Source organism: Chinchilla lanigera, unplaced genomic scaffold (assembly GCF_000276665.1).
Source record: "Chinchilla lanigera isolate Chin_1 unplaced genomic scaffold, ChiLan1.0 scaffold00123, whole genome shotgun sequence".
In the NCBI taxonomy this organism is placed as follows: domain Eukaryota; kingdom Metazoa; phylum Chordata; class Mammalia; order Rodentia; family Chinchillidae; genus Chinchilla; species Chinchilla lanigera.
Genome location: NW_004955524.1, coordinates 2,002,351 through 2,020,026, shown reverse-complemented (window position 1 = coordinate 2,020,026; position 17,676 = coordinate 2,002,351). Strand labels below are relative to the sequence as shown.

At 36.9% G+C, this 17,676-nt stretch overlaps 1 protein-coding gene across 1 annotated transcript in view; it reads right to left on the bottom strand.

Moving 5' to 3' along the window:
• LOC102004314 (vomeronasal type-2 receptor 116-like) overlaps window positions 1-17,676 on the bottom strand; it is a 26,179-nt gene that overhangs the window by 659 nt on the left and 7,844 nt on the right. The window contains 6 exon segments of the mRNA XM_013507192.1: window positions 5-273; window positions 4,933-5,056; window positions 5,392-5,619; window positions 6,576-7,382; window positions 8,242-8,306; window positions 8,309-8,529. Of these exon segments, the coding sequence (XP_013362646.1) occupies window positions 5-273; window positions 4,933-5,056; window positions 5,392-5,619; window positions 6,576-7,382; window positions 8,242-8,306; window positions 8,309-8,529 (1,714 nt within the window).

Here is a 17,676-nt window from a genome sequence, read left to right as displayed (position 1 = left end):
TGAAGAGCAAGGAGCAGAGGAAGCAGCAGGTGAGGGAGATGAGCAGGGTGTAGCTGAGGGCCCGGTTGTTGGCCTTGACAATGGGAGTGTCTCGGTGCTTCACAAAGAGCCCAAGGACAGCAGCTGTGAGGACAGTGAAGCTCAAGGCTGTGCCAGCCAGGATCTTCCCCATGGGGTCTTCATAAGCCAGAAACGTCACAGACTTTTGGAGGCAGTGGTTTTGGTGAATGTTGGCATACTGATGATCTGGACACCTCACACACTGCTCCATGTCTAGTGACAAATTCAAATATCCATTCCACTTATTATTTTTCTCTTATTCACAGACCCACCCCCAGAATCTCATTGGACTCACTGAGCCTGATTGTGTTCCTGTATGTCCTGCCCTGTCCTTTCCTTTCCATTCTTTCCTATCATTTTAATTTTTTCTCTTTTGTCCTGTATTACTAGGGATGAAATTCAGGACTTTTTCCACTAAGTTACATTCCCAACTGTAAAATTTTTTTTTTTAATTTTGAGGCTAGTCCTATTAAGTCTTTACAGTTCCTAGTCTGGTCTCAAACTTGCAATCCTCCTTCCTCATCATCTAAGGGTGCTGAAATTGTAGCTAGATTCATCAGGCCTGGCTTTTCCTTTGCTTTTCTAGACAGATGGGAAGAGTGATATGGAGAATAACTCCCAATTGATAATAACCATCTCCTTATGATCTACTTAGCAGAGCTGTTTTTTTATCTCATTTTATTGGCATATTCAGAAAAATGTTTATCTGTTTTCACAAAGCGATACACGATCCATCTGTCTAACTGAAGCCCCTGGAAGTGATGCTCTGGATAGTCATTTAATGAACAAGCACTTTTTGGATAAACAAACATAATTTGCTAAGTTTCTAGGAAATATGCCTGATATAGATAGCACTTCAGACCAACGAGAGCAAGTTTTCCTATTGTATAAAATGTTGTAATGTCACCAATATACATTGTAGTGTGTGTTTCAGCTGGACTGAATCAGTATGTCATGATAGAAAGTACTAACATCCATTACTGAGCCTTTCAATCCGTGAACATCCTTATTCAGCCACTCGTTTTAGTTTTGTGTTCATAAATATTCTTCTATAGTTTACTGATAATATCTCTCAGAACAATTTTAGGCTTTGTCACTAGATAATACATATCTGATGTACTAAGTATACTTTACAAATTTCAGCAGTACATGTTTTTTGGCTGAGTTGTAGAAATAGCTTCTTTTTACAATGAACGTGTGTTCCATCACCACTAAATTCAATTATTAATTTATTCATTTACTGGATTCTTACACACCAATGTCCTGAGAAAACGATATCAATTACATTTGTTCATTTCCAGTATACATTTGCTGTTTTGTGTTTCCTGGACTTTGCTGCATGGGCCAAAATCTTTAGTGGAATGTCTGATAGAAGTGGTCACATAGGAAATTGGTATCACTGTTGTTTTCAGATTTGAACCACAAAATGTGAGTTGTTTAGGGGACTATAAATACCATTTATGGGATATAGAGTGAGAATTATTGTTGTTGTTTAGTTGTAAGTCATGGAAAGGTATTCAATTTAGTTATATTTTGCTTCATTTTTGATATCTCTTTTCTCAGAACCTAGGGGCATTTTATTTTATAAACCAAATTTAATCATTTGCTCATGCTACATTTTATATATATATATTACAATATTGAATTTATTTCATGGAGAACAGTGCTTGTAAACTTTTTGTGAGGTATAAGTAGTGCAATTTACCACTTCTCTAAAAATGTGTTGTTTCCTACTTTTTCTTTTTTCTGGAGGAGCTTCAGTTAGCTCAGTATTATTGTGCTCTTGAATGATTATAAGTTTTGTCACTTAGTATACTCTTAACTGGTGTAAGAATTGTAGGGCAGTATTAAATTATGGACTCAAGCTTGTTAGCAGATATGGTATTATAGAGGTTTTTATTTTTTTCTTATGGTAAATATGCTACCACCTTAGTGATTTTATAAATTTTAAGTTAACTTTCAAATACTTTGATTTGAAATTATTTGTACTAAATTTCTATAAAACTTTTCTCTATACCTTCGTAAATGACCTGCTTTTTGGTTATGATATTGTACTTGTTTCTGTTTTTTCTCTTCTTGATCAGATGTCTTAAGGGTCTCAGATGCATTTTACTCCCCAGAGCCAACATTATTTTTGCTTATTTTCTCTATGTACATATTTTAATTTAAGAAACACTAGAATTTTGTTCCTTATCTTTGATTTTCTTTTTTGATCAATTTGTTCTGCTTTTTCTAGTTTCTGATGAATACTTACATGTAGAACTTCATCCTTTTTTTCATTTAAATAGACATAGTAACATGTAAATATACATAATATAGAGTGTATCTTTGTCTCTAAGGAGACAGGATTACTTTCAACACACAAGAGTTGAGAAGCAGTATTTTCAATTACAGATAATTTATTAATTACAGATAGTTTTTCTATTACAGATAGTTTATGCTATAATCTATTCTATAAACTAGAAATTATTGAGAGTGTATTTCATGAACCAGAAATATTCAGTACTTGATATATTAGATACATTGTTCTCTGTATGTGTATCTGAAACATTTAAATAAAAGTACTGTATCTTATCTCCAATCTCTATAAAGAATATAAACCCAAGTTAACTACACAATACATGGCATAGTCAATATTGCAAAGCAAATTTGAAATCATATCAAGTATCTTGTAAAACGAAATAATTGTATCAGCCAGAAAAAGAAATTAGAAAATTTGCAGTAGAACAATGATTCCACCAAGTCTCAATTTAGTATAAATTCAAGCATATCCAAAGTAGTACTTACGTTACACAAACATCTTCAGCATTGGATTTCTGTAACTTTTCTACACCATGTCCTAACATGCATCTTTTATTATCTATGTTTCATTGACTTGGAGCCTCACTTTTTTATTTTGAAGAGAATAATAAAAAAGAACTATAGAAAAATACCAACAACATAGACAAAAACAAAACAAAGCAAAAACAATAAAAATGATGCAGGGTTTCAGAACAAAATAATAGGAATTAACATTGGTTGTTATATTATATATTGTTATCTTCAGTGAAGTTGCTCAGATTACCAGATGTAAGAATGCAAGATTGATCAAACCATTAAAAACCAAAAATAAAAAAAATAAACATTAGAAATGATACAGAGTTTCACTACACAAGATGGTAGGAATTCATCAATGGTTGTTATATTGCATATTATTGTCTGCAAATTAGTTGTTCAGATTACCAGATATATGCATGCAAAACTGCTAAAAAAGCCAAAAAAATTTAAAAATTAAGCATTACCTGTTCCTTTCGAAAAGCCATTAGACATCCACAGTACAGTTATCCCAGCTATCTGTCTCTCTATTATCTATCTATCTATCTATCCATCTATCTATCTATCCATCTATCTATCATCCATATCCCCTTTCTTCTTTCTTTCTTTTTCTCCTTTCCCTCATCCCAGTTGTTCCTTCTTTTGAGCAATTTCTTTCCCTTTCATAATATCTATTGTACAGTTTGGGTTTTATTTACTCTTTCAGGTTTTTTACACCAGGGAGACAATATGATGCTTACACATGTGGGTCTGATTCATTTCATTTATGAGTATGGTCTCTAGTTGTGTCCGTTTACCTGTAAAAGCCTCGAGTTTATCTTTCTTTATAGCTGAGTAATACTCCATTCCATAAAAACAACACATCTTTTTTAATCCATTTCTCAGTGGATGGGTATTTGGGTTGTTTCCAGGATTTCGCTATGACAAATTGTGCTGCTATAAACATGGGTGCACATATATTGCTGTGGTATGATGTTTTTAATTCTTCTGGGGAAATACCCAGAAAGGCAATAGCTGGATTAAGTGGAATCTCTAGTCCTAGTTTGTGAGGAACCTCCACACTGATTCCCACAGTGGTTTCACCAATCTACACTGCTACCAGCAGTTGAGAAGTGTGGAACCTCACTTTAAGCCTTCAAATATTACAAAAATAGGGAATGTACCATTTCAGGCACTGTTATCCTAACAAAAATTTATACAACCCATCATCTCTCTGATAAAGCACCAATGCTATGGTCTCTGTAAAGTATCTTGGACATACTCACAAGAAGTGTAGATATCAGCACTTACGAAATTCCTTAGTCTGTGTGTTCTTTGTCATTGCAGCTGTATGTCACAGACTAACTCAGGGCACATTTCCAATGCTCACATATAAATGCTAGGCAAGCAGGGATAAACTTCAGTAATTGAGGTTACACTGTACATAAGCATGTCGTACACCAAAGACATACTCTGTCTCAAACCAATTACATGCTCTCTGAACTCCTGCTTTGTGTCAAGAACAATAGAAAGGCAAGCGCATGCCAAATTTTTGTCTCCAGTGTAATTTAAAATAGTTTTAAAGAATGTAGAATTTGTATTTAATAATACTGTACTGTAAACATAATGAAGGTGAAACATTAATACTGGTGTGGTGTAAAATGATATTCTTGAGAAGTAATGTTTTCAGAAGTGGCACATGTCATCCCAGCTACTCAGTAGGCTGAGGCAGAAGGACAACAAGTTTTAGGCCAATTTGAGGCAATTTAGTGAGGTACTGTCTCAAAATAAATGAAAAATGCTAATGCAGCTCAGTGGTAGAGCACCTATTTGTTCAATCTCTGCAGTGCCCCAAAAAAAAGAGGAAGAAAAAGAAAACAAAACAAAAATGAGCCAGTGTAGTTTAATGGACAGAAAGTGTGTTTTTAAGGGGTAACTGTACGGAGTACAGTAAATAAATGTCTTAGTGAAGGAAGGAAGAATTTCATCACTGTTGTCCTCTACAAATGTTTTCCATTTCCTGGATGGATGGAGTGAATATAAAATAAAGTGAGAACGTGTCCAAGGACATGCTCCTACCTGTGCCATTGGCGATCTCATTGTCTGCACAAGGGGTACAGTCAAAACAGCAGGCAGCCTTTCCCTCCTGAGGGCTTTTCCTAAATCCAGGATTGCAACTCTCACTGCACACCGAGCGGGGAGTCTGAGGAAAACATTATAAAATGATGACTTCTTAGACTTTACTTAACCCTTCAGGACTAGAGGGATACACTTCATTTGTACACATACATATACACAGTTTTATATTTAATCTCAATATTTTAGTAATATTAAATACATATATTTAAAAATATAATTAAATAAATATCCTCCATTCTCTTTCATAAGAGCATATTAAATAAGAAATTTTTTCAGGTTAAAAAGGGAGTTGTCCAATTTTGTATATAATTTCATAAGCAAAGTTGGGGGCACTAAGCCTATAACATTATTCCGGGTATTTGTGGTTCACAAAGTGCAGTATGATTATGCCCAGCGTACCTCTGTAATTGCTCTGGCCCACTCGATCATATTTTCAGATACAGATAATCTTTGATCAAGTGAAACATGTAGGGAAAATGTTCCTACTTTGACCTTAAGTCTAAGGCCTTCTGGAAAATTGCAGAAGTTCAAAATGTCATATTCTACATCCAGTTTCCTTCTGTCATCCAAGTTCACTTGGTCTCCAACAGGATTGTTAAATTGTGTGTTCTTCAGAAAAGGGTGCAGCTAAAAGAGACATCATCCTACGTGAACAGGGATTAAGACAGAATTAAGACAGAAAACTTGAATGAGGAAAGCAACAGCTTCTCTTTCATTCCTTTCCATATGCAATTTTTTTTTTTTGGTACTGGGAATTGAACTCAGGACCTTGCGCTTGCCAGGCAGGCACTTGTGCCGCTGAGCTATATCCCTGGCCTTCCATATGCAATGTTAACGCTGCCATCAGTGAAGTAAAACAAATGAAAACCTATGGAGGACTAAATATTGTATTATTCTTAAAATGTTACTTTCTGGAGAAATCTGTCATCTATGCCCACTTCATAAACACAATAAATGGATTTTAGGTCAAATCAGTTGTGTGATCAATGTTCTAACAACCGTTTTCATTTGGATTGTTCTCATCGTAGCTGCCTGCAAAATTGTGTGTGTGTGTGTGTGTGTGTGTGTGTGTGTGTGTGTGTGTGTTTTGTACCAGGAATCAAACAGGACCTTGCACTTCCCAGGCAGGCGCTGTGCTGCTGAGCTCTATCCCCGGCCCACAAAATGTGGTTATCAGTTCCAAAAGTGGATGAAGAATGGAATGAGAAAACTGATACAATGTGTGCATTACGCCATTAAATGCCATTTAGGTTCATAAAGGACGACAGGTTTCTCTGTTAGGCTTTAAGAAATTCTTGGTAAATATTTGGATTGTTCTAATGAAAATACTAGGTGGATGTGGCACTGACGTCCTTTAAATTAGAGCAGTGACTTTGCCTTGTATGTATATCCTGCTTGCCAGTGGCTCCTTTCTTGATGACCATTTCAACCCAGGTCAAGATTTACCTTATTCATGAGACTGGTGCATAGTCTCTTACACTGTTGAAGAAAGATTCTTAAGCTCCTTGGGTGGAGCACATGTGTAATAACTTAAGTAAGGTACCTTGATGATGCTATGTATCACCCAGTGGAAGACACGTTACCTGCCAGGGGGAAAACACCATTGCTTCTCTGGTTTCCACGAGTGCCCTTTGTCCTTGCTGTAGGAGCATCTCATGGAGAGCGTAGGCCACAGCATACACGGCATTGTATATATTGTAACTCCCGTCACTCATGGCTGTGTCAAAACGATTCACAGGCAGCTGCACCAAAGAGGCATTGGGTGCACAGTCCTTCAGTTCTCAATCAGAGTCAGAGAAAGAGCAATGGAAATTCTGGAACCAGTACATAGTGAGGTAAGTGTCTTCTGGGTATTTGGGAGGATTAGCTGTCTGGACAAAATTTTTGAAACCAGGAATCTCCTCGTGGTGCTGTGAAACAATAAGAGTCCCGTGGAATGAGTCAAGGATGAAATTTCTCCCAGCCATGTCAGCATGCCATTGGGAGTTTGTCACCCAGACTCCCCAAGTCACTAAATATTGCCGGATATCAACATCGACTTCATTTAGACCGTCACTATCATAGTAAATAATAACCACATTTACTGACATTGGTTCCTTGATCAGGCTATTTTTGTGCTGCATATTTGAGACATATGACATAAGAGGATTTGAGATCATTTGTAGAAATCCAACACAGACGCCATTCCTGTCCATCTCTGCTTTTATATCTGAGAGAAACTGAAGACTTTTCTGGCCTTCTGTAATGAGAAGTCCCACCCAGGTCCACCTGAAATGAATCATCAAGGAGACCATGGCAAGGGCCAGTGATGTGTCCTTTTGAGCTACCTGATAGAGAGAAGGAAACTGGGCAGTGTCTCTAAGCATAGGATCAAAAGAACCGAAAGTAACCTGAAATGAAAAGGAAGTTGGAAGCAGCATGAGGAAGGGTATTGACACACCCCAGTGCCAGACCTGAAGAGTAGCAACAGCCGGATGCAACAGAAGGAGACTCTTGCTGCTCCCACTTTTAATGAGCTCATTCACTAAAAGAATTTTATAAAATAGCTGATCAGACTCAGACTTCTACAACACATCCTCACTTTTGTCAGGCTGGACCTGGACATGACTTTCGCAGCACCTAATTTATTTGTCGGCAGCAGCATCACTCTCAGACAAAACCCAACCCAGTTCCCTGACAAACACAGGGCAGGATGTCATGAAGAGATAAGACAACATGAAATCTTCTGAGCACAGGACATCTGGAAACATCTATATGTTCATACCAGATGCCCCGAGGACTTTGAAACTGAGGAACTGGTGAACTTTGACCGTGGTTATTTGCTCAGATGTCCTCACCTGAGGTTCCTGAGCCCCCTACCACATACTTTGCCTTATCTCCCGACTTGACACCCCCTTGTCCAAGCCCTGTTGAAAAGGCTCTGGTTTTCTGTCTACCTCACAGACTGCCCTTTCACCCTCTGTCTGTCTGCACCCACGCACAATAAATTTTATGCCATGTTGCCTTTATACAAGCCTGGTGGTCCCTGCTGGTCTCTGACTCATGTTGTCCCTTACAACTTTCTTCTGCCCCTCCTCTTGGCTGAACACAAAAATTATGAGTAGCCACCAAGTCTCTGTCTACTTCCTGTTTGAGACTGTCTACTTCCATGATGCATAAACCCAGTCTCCTCCTTTCATCCCTTCTAGGCAGCTTATAATGGCCCCAGCAAAGACATGGTTTCATCTTTCCCCATCACACAACCCTCACCTGTGGAAACTTGTAGAGCTCCAGCAGTGGTCCAATTTGAGGAGAGGTTGCCCATGATGTTCCTTTAGCACTGCGACAGACTTGCTCTTTCTCCTACAGGAGTAATTGGGGATCTCATCCTGCCCTGTGAGCAAAATGAGAGAACTCTCCAGTATCCTCCAGTGACTGTAAAGGAAATTATGGAACTCGTAGCCCAGAGATATGTTGGGTAAAAGATGAAGATCTCTGTTGATCTCTTCTATGGCAAAAATGAAGGCCAGAAAACTCTGGTAGTTGCTCAGCGTAAGCCTGCATAGAGAGGATCAAGGTCCTTAGGGAAAAGACTCACTGATTATATTCCAATCCAGTACAATAGCATTTGTGAACTAAATGTGCTCCTCCTCCATAGTCATATAACAAGAGTCTAAGCTTGAGTTTGATGGCATTAGAAGTTTTGTTTTCATGAGATAATCTGGATAGGCAAGGGCTTGAGGATGGATTGCTCATGAATTAGGTAATTTCCCTTACTTGAGTCCAGAGAGAGTTGCTTCATTAGTCTGTTCTGAAAGGATGCATTACTAAGACTTTTTTTTCACTTATAAACTAGGAAGCAGTCCCTCTTAATTTTCTTATTGTGTACAATTGTTAAAAAGAAATGATTATTGTGTTAAATACCTGGTTAGTGGTGATTTTATGCAGCCAGCTGAGTTAAGACAATGTCCTAAACAATGAAATTCAATCTGTCTTTGGAAGAACTTGGCCTCCATGAAGTCCTAGAATTTGTAAGAAAATAAATAACATAACTTTTACTCTAAAAGAACCGTACAATAACTTTCAGCTGTGTTGAGGGAAGCTTAAAGAATTAAAAAGCAGATTCCACTCACAGTTGGCTGGGTAAATGGTCCTTGATATCAAGAATTAAAATAGTTGCACATAATAGCACAATACTAAGTGCTTCATATTAAGACAAGTACATTCTGGAGGCTGGGGATATAGCTCAGTGGCTCAGGTGCCTGAGTAAAACAAGTACATTCTGGATGTATCAGTGAAGATGAAGGATAATTTAAATAATTTTAATTATTTTATTTTGATTTTAAATAATTTAAAATCAAATCTCTGAGATCTGAGAATAGAGAAACATAACCTGAGATTTAAGAATAAAAACCGCAAGCTCTGCTGGATGATTGTAGTGCAGCAGAAGGCTTGAATCTGCAATGTACGCCTCTGCTCTGTCAAAGTTATACAGCTGCCAGGAACAAAAACCGGGACACTCCAGAATAAATTTAATTATTATGTACAGCAAACATGTACTAATAAAAATTTAAAAAGCAGGACACTCAGATCAATTTTAGGGCCTGAGGTAAAAGAATTATAAATTCAAGGGCATTTGAGAAAAACAGGAATATTGGCAAGTCTGAATACATTTAGCAATGTACAAAATTCAACACTGCAATCATTTCATAACTAGAAAATGCAAAACCGTCACTGGGAACATTAACATTTGTAGCAGTTCTTATTTAAAATAGTACTATTCCTTTTTTGTGCAGTTTTGGATACAAATACTCTCTCAGCCAGTGACATATTCTTCCATTTCCATATGCTGCTATCTGACATACCAGCAAGCATACAAAACACTATTTTCTTGTATTAATTACAACCATCCTTTGCGTTGACTCTTGGTCAACAGCCTAGTTTATGTTAACTCCTTGCTAATGCTCCCTATGAGTGATAAAACATGTATTCTTACTATTTTTGTAGTGGTGCAGATCAAATACTCTGCCTCCTATAGACTTAGAAAATGCCCTACCACTGATCTATATACTTAGCTGAAAGTATGCACTTTTCATTTGGGTGCTGTACCTATATATATGAATCTAATTGATTAGACTTACTAATTTAGCTTTGGATTGTACTGTAAATATGCAAACATTATTATTTTGGACAAGATTGTTGAAATTGCTCAGTACAAACCATAAATTTCCCACTCACACTACTTCATCTCCCTCTTAATCTTCCTAAATGTACTCTCCTTATCAGCATCAGGCACTTCACCTTTTTTCTCCTTTTCCATGTAAGGCCATATTATTGTAAAATATATAAAATAAGAATATTTCATTGTGAGGATTTGATCCTCTGTACTATTTTTTTTTCTCCCATACCAGGAATTGAACTCATGACCTTGTGCTGTGCCACTGAGCTAAATCCCCAGCCCCCTTCTGTACTATTACAACTAGTAAATTTATTTTCCTTTTTAAAAATTCCAATACTGCATTTATTCCTTATCCAATGTACCTGAAAATAGCACAGCTATGTTAGATGTGTTCTTGTTGGAGTTTCCATCATGATAGCTTTGTGGACATTGCCATTCTACATTTTAAAAGTTTTCCATATTCATTTTTGTTTCCACATGTTTTTGTAAACAGAAAATAAGTAGATTTATGATTTATTGTACAATTTTGCCATTTAGGTTTACATGAAGTATTTATTCTATTTAAATTTTGTGGTAATTTATTTGCTTTGCATATTCATATTACTTACATTTTGCTCTATTTTTAGATATCTTCTAAATTACTTCGTAGGATTTTTTTTTCATTGACTTGTATTTGTGTTTGTTACTTGACTATACCATCTCTATGTAAATGCGTAAGATTTACATTCTCTAACTAGACAGAAGGACCTTCCCACCAGAAGATGAAGGCGTTAGACCTCTGGCCCTACATATTTAACAAAGAAGAAAATTAAGTGTGGATACAAGCCCTCTCCCTGTCTTAGTAAAACACTTCCTAGGGGTTCCCAACCATAGTAAAGTCTGAAAGCTTGCTAAAATGTTATTTCAAAAATAAATGGAAGTAGAAAAATGAAGCAGTTGTATAAAAACTGTCTTAATGTGGCTTCCCAGGAGTCCTAAATACAAACTGTGTGCAAAAGTGAACTGAAGGCTAGGCATGTTGATGCACACCTGTAATCCTAGAACTCAGAAGGCCAAGGCAGGAAGATCACTGCAAGTTCAAGGCCAGCCTGCGCTACAGATGACTTCAAGGCCAGCCTGAACTGCATTGAAAAACCTGTCTCAAGAAAAAAAAGGGAACTGAAAATTCAAAATTGTTCTTAAACAGTTTAAAATGTACCTCAGTACCCTGGATTTCAGGATAAAAGAAAGAAAGGAAAGCTTATTAGCATTTTCTAACATTAGATAGTCAATAGGGTAAGACTTCAGATTATAGGCTCCTTGACAGCTTTTTAAAAATTGAAACTTAAGGATGACAGGTTTATTATGCTGATTTGCTCTTTAAGAAAATATTTCTGGCAAAAGTATTAAATAAAACAGTTTATTGGTGATTAAAAGCATATATTACAGCATCATATGCTAAAGATTTTAACACTATGAAATTATATGGACCTAACCCCATTTGAGATAAATAACAAACTGTGTCTCTCTTTAAAGTTGAAAATAATCTATAGGAGAATTGTGCATAATGTTCACGTGCATTGGTTATATATGTATGGATCACACACAATTGTATACTTATAAACTTCAAAATTTCTAGCATAAAAGCATATCAATATTTTTGGGGAACACCATGCTGTTCTCTCTGGAAAAATGAAGCCCTTGCCCAAAACTGCTGTACAGATTCAATGCAATTCCCATTCAACTACCATTAGCACACCTCACAGATCTGAGAAAACATGGCTTCAATTCATCTGGAACCAGAAGAGCAGAAGCAATAGCAAAAGCAATCCTGGGCAACAAGGACAAGTCAGGTGGAATCACAATCCCTGACCTGAAATTATACTATAAAGCTACGGTCATAAAATCAACCTGGTACTGGCTAAAAAACAGACCTGAGGATCAGTGGAACAGACTGGAAGAAACAGCCACAACCAAAACCAAACTCAGCCACCTATTCTTTGATAAAGGGGCCAATCAAACTCACTAGAAGAACGATAGCCTCTTTAATAAACGGTACTGGAAAAATTGGCTTGCTACCTGCCAAAGACTGAAAATAGACCCAAGCCTATCACCATACACCAAACTCAAGTCAAAATGGTTCACAGATCTCAATATTAAACCAGAAGCACTAAATCTATTGGAAGAGAAAGTAGGTAAAAACCTCAAAGACATAGGGGTAGGCAGAGAGTTCATGAACAAAAACCAAACTGCACGTGAAACACTTGAAAGAATCAACAAGTGGGATCTCATCCTACTGAAAAGTTTCTGCACATCTAAAGAAATCACCAGCAGAGTCAAAAGAAAACCCACAAACTTGGAAAAAATTTTAGCTGATTGTCCCTCAGACAAAAGCCTTCTATCTAGAACATATAAAGAATTAAAAAATATCAGCCCCTCCAAATTCAAAGACCCAATCCAAAATTGGGCAGCTGAGATGAATACACACTTCTCAGACAAGGAGATACAAAAGGCAAATAAATATATGAGAAAATGTTCAACATCATTAGTCATTCGAGAAATGCAAATTAAAACAACACTGAGATTCCATCTTACCCCAGTAAGAATGGCTAGCATTAAGAAATCAACCAATAACAAATGCTGGCAAGGCTGTGGAGAAATAGGAACCCTTCTCCACTGCTGGTGGGAATGCAGACTGGTGAAACCATTGTGGAAATCAGTTTGGAGATTCCTCTGAAAACTAGGCCTAGAGGTCCCATTCAACCCAGCTATCCCCCTGCTGGGGATTTTCCCAGAAGATCTAAAAACATCATATCACAGTGATGTATGTGCACCTATGTTCATAGCAGCACAATTTGTAATTGCTAAAATGTGGAAGCACACCAAATGTCCATCCACTGAGGATTGGATAAGAAAATTGTGGTACTTTTATATAATGGAATATTACTCAGCTGTAAAGAAAGATAAACTTGAGGCTTTTATACGTAAATGGTCACAACTAGAGGCCATACTCATAAGTGAAATAAATCAAACATACATGTGCAAGCACCGCATTGTTTCACTAGTGTAAAGCCTGAAAGAGTTAATTTAAACTCAGAGGTATGGTAGACAGTGTGAAATGGTAGGAAAGCACTCAAGGGTAAAGGGCAATTGGGATGGGGGAAAAGAGAAGGGAAAGAAGGAGAAATTTTGTATGTATGTACATACAGGATAGTTAACATGGTTGTTCTACTGTCCTCTATTTCTTTGCTGAAAGAAACTGTCAATGAGTCCTTGGCTGATCAGTACTGCATGTCTATATCTGTTTTCATGAGAAACCACTTTGAAGATATCAATATGTAATACAAGAAGCATTGTTAATTTCCTACCACTTTGTTTGTAACTCTGTATTGTCTGTATTGTTCTTTTGCTATTTTTTAAAATGTTGTCTGTCTGTTAATGTTTTCCTCCTTTTATTTTTAAAATAAAAAAATAATTGGCTAAAAGAATGTTATCGAGTTCACCTGAGATGCTGCTGGTTTCATTAATAGCAAAGCAACAACATGTGGGCAAGTAAACCCTCTGTATTGATGGTTGGAATGGAGGCTTGAGCTGGAGCCTATGTGATTCCAGGGCTAAGGCATGACTTAAGATCTCAGCTGAGGCCATGGGACTCAGAAGGAATTATAACTTTCTGGCAGTGAAGGGGCCAGCCTTGCATACATCAGCCTATCTGTGCATTGCTAATTGGAGGCCTCTGTGTCTGGTATGGCTCAAAAGTTTCTTTTCCCTATGCACTCCACCAAGACCTCCACACACCTCCCAGATTAATACCATTAAAAGCCATGAGCTTTTTGAGAAGAGGCCTTTTGTTCCACAGAGAACCTTAGGTGATTCCAGAGCTCCTCAACTGCAGAATATTTTCTCTTTATTTTGCATTCATGGGCCACATGGCCAGATGGGTTAGACTGGTACCCTCAGCAGGTGTTTCGACTCAAACTTCACAGTACTTCATCTCCTTAATCTTCCTAAACATACTCTCATCGTCAGCAGCAGGCACTTCATCTTTTTTCTTCTTTTCCATGTGAGGCTATATTACCATAAAATATATAAAATAAGGATATTTCTTTGTGAGAATTTGGCCCTTTGTACTATTATGACTGGTACATTCATTTTCCTTTGTAAAATTTCTGATATTACATTTATTCCTTACCCAATGTACCCCAAAATAACACAGTTATATTATATGTGTTCTTGTTGGAGTTTCCATAGTGATAGCTTTGTAGACACTGCCAAAAAGTGGTCTTTATCCTCAAAATCCAGCGAAGTCCTTAAGAATAAACAGTTACTGAAACCTCTTGAAGAGAGAACTTATTGGGAGCTACAGAAATTTAGATGAACAGGGAGACTTAAAATCCTGTTTGCTAAATCTCTCTCTCCTCTCACTCCAAATTATATGCCAAAATGTAATAAACAAATCACATATTATATAAAGTAATAGTCACTCTGATGCATTATCCTTATGCCAAACAGAAAATTAAACCAAGCATTAGAAAATAGTAACCAGGATCCCAAAGATATGCATATAAAAGAAAACACTTAAGAAGAAAATTCTACTCTTAGAGAAAATATGAAAGCATCATGTTTTCTGAAAAATAAATGAAAAAGAGGACTACGATATATAAAGTAAAACTTAGGGCTGGGGATATAGCTTAGTGGCATAAGCACCTGCCTAGCAAGTGCAAGGTCTTGAGTTCAATTACCAGTACCAATAAATAAATAAATAAATAAATAAATAAATAAAAATAAAGTAAAACTTTACCTCAAACAAGGGAAGAGAATTTGAAAATATGTAAATACTTAAGTACTAGGGAATAAGAATATAAAATATACACAAACAAAAGTACTAAGCAGATTAGTTTGTATTGGAAGATCAATAAAATTGTCAAACAATAATTTCCAAGGGGACCTGACAACCAGCTTGGCAAGATTGTGGGGCTCTGCAGCCAGTTCTGCTGCAGAAATTCAGGTGCCTAGCCCCTCCCCCTACAAAATAGGACCTAAATTACCATACCACAGGCCACTGGGGGAATGCCAACCACGTAGTAAAACCCCAACTAGGGCACACACAATGGACAGGTAAAACTAGTGAGATGGAAAAGTCTGAAATATGAGCCATGGGTGGTAAGTTAGGTGAACCAGCATTGTGGTTAGGGACAAAGGCACATGGAATAGTAGCAGGTGGATGGGAATACCTGACTTTTTAAGTATTTTATTTTATTTTTGCATGTTTTTATTTTTAATCTTACTTTCTTTTCCTTTTTTCTTATTGTTTTTCTCAACTTTGTTCTATCTTTTCTTTTTTTGTAGTTTTCTTTCTTTTTAAGTTTCCAAATTTTCCTTTCTTTTTCTCTCTCTTTTCTAAACAGCTGGGGAGAACTCCAGCCACAGAAAACTTATCCCATCCCCCAAACCCAGAGACCAAGTTCAGATAATTCCACAAATACGCCTTCATTCTTTGTCTTCTACCCCTCTCTAGTTTCTCAAATCTTACATGAACATCCTTTGTTCTCTAGCCTTGCTTCTACTTCCTTTCTAGTTATCTTTGTTTTATAAACACTCCTCCCTAAATTCCCCCACCACAGGATAAAAGCACTCTATTAAGGGAAAACACTTTTCATACAACTCCTAATTTACAATTTGTTCTGCTACATAACTATAGACTTTGCACCTATGATCTGAATTACAAAATCGATAGATAACACAGTCTGTCACTTTCTAAATTGCGCTTGATGCTGTTGCTATTGCTAACTGTACTACTTTACCTAAGATGACATAACTGTTGTAATCAGTTGTTCTCCCTTCTATAACAATACTGAGAAGCTCTGGGGTAGTAACCTCACCACAGTCCTACACCAAAGGACTGGGGACTGAGCCCAACAGAAAACAACATCCCACTCTCAACTAATTGGGAAGGAAGGATCTCAGGACAGACGCAAACCAAGAATCTCCTACACACAAAAGACAACCCCGAAGAACAGACTTTTTCTACACAGGCCTTGATACTAGTGATATACCTACCTACAAAACCTCACAAAGGATCATCAAAGAAAGCAAAATAATTTTTTTGAAATAGAAACTGTCAAGACAAAGAAGCAAAATGAAATCTCAGACCTCAAGCCCACTGAGAACAAGTCAAGGTGACACTGACAGAAACAAAATGGGAAGACACACACCTGAAATTTCTGAAATGAAAGCAACTGAAGTAAAGAAACAAATGCATCAGAGTATAGAGGAAATCAGATCAAAACTAATCTCTCAGGTAAAAAAAAAATGACAACCCTAATGAAAGAATTGCTCAGCACAGCTAGAGAAGACATAGATTGAAAAATAGGGAAGCATAGGTAAATGATGCAAACATTGAATGAACAACACATTCATGAACAACATGAAGCAAATTTACAAAGATATTCAGGCACATAAAAATTCCACTAAAAGCTGGTGAAGTCTCTTAAATTAAACTAAAGGTATACCTTCAGAACATAAGGCAGGATCATGGCTAGCAATCAAGAAAGGCAAGATCTCTTAAAAATGACAAGGAACCAGGAAATAACAATTCAACAACTGCAAGATGATACACAAAAAAACAATGTAAGACTAATAGGGATCATTGAAAAAGCAGGGGTCAAAAAAATGACATAAAAAGAATATTTACAGAAGAGCAGAAAATTTCCCAAGCATGGGAAAATAATCTGACATACAGGTAAGTGGGACATATGGATTTCCAATTAGCCATAACCAAAATAAAGCTATGCTCAGGCATATAACATCAAGATTCCAGAAATTCACCACAAGAACAGAATATTAAAACCTGTTAGAGAAAATAAACATGTCACATATAAAGGAAAGACCATCAGAACCACTGAAGACTTCTCAACACAAACTCTCAAGTCAAGAAGAGCTTGGAGTGAAGTATTTCAAGTCCTGAAAGAAAATAACTTCCAACCCAGATTGATGTACCTTGCAAAACTATCTTTCAAAATTAATGGAGAAATTAGATACTTCCATGACAAAGAACAACTGGAGAAATTCATGACCACCAAACCAGTGCTACAAAGAGCACTGAAAGTTATTCTAGACTGACGTAAGAATGAGCACAATTCCAAGAACAACACAGAAGGAAACCACCAGGCAGGGTGAAAAACAATCCTTCATGCAACAGGAACCCAGAAAAAAGCAGGGGTAGCTATTCTGAACAAAAAATCAGCAAAGAAATAACAGATCTGAACAAAAGCTGTGAACAAATGGACTTAGCAGATGTCTACAGAGTGTTCCACCCCACAACATCAGAATACACATTTTTGTCAACTGCACATGGATCATTCGCTAAAATAGACCACGTCTTAGCCCATAGAGCATACCTTCCAAAATGCAAAAGAATTGAAATTATCCCATGCATATTATCTGACCATAGTGCAGTGAAATTGGAAATTAATGACAGAAGGAACTCCAAAAACTCCATAAACACTTGGAAATTAAATAACAACCTCCTGAACAACCAATGGGTC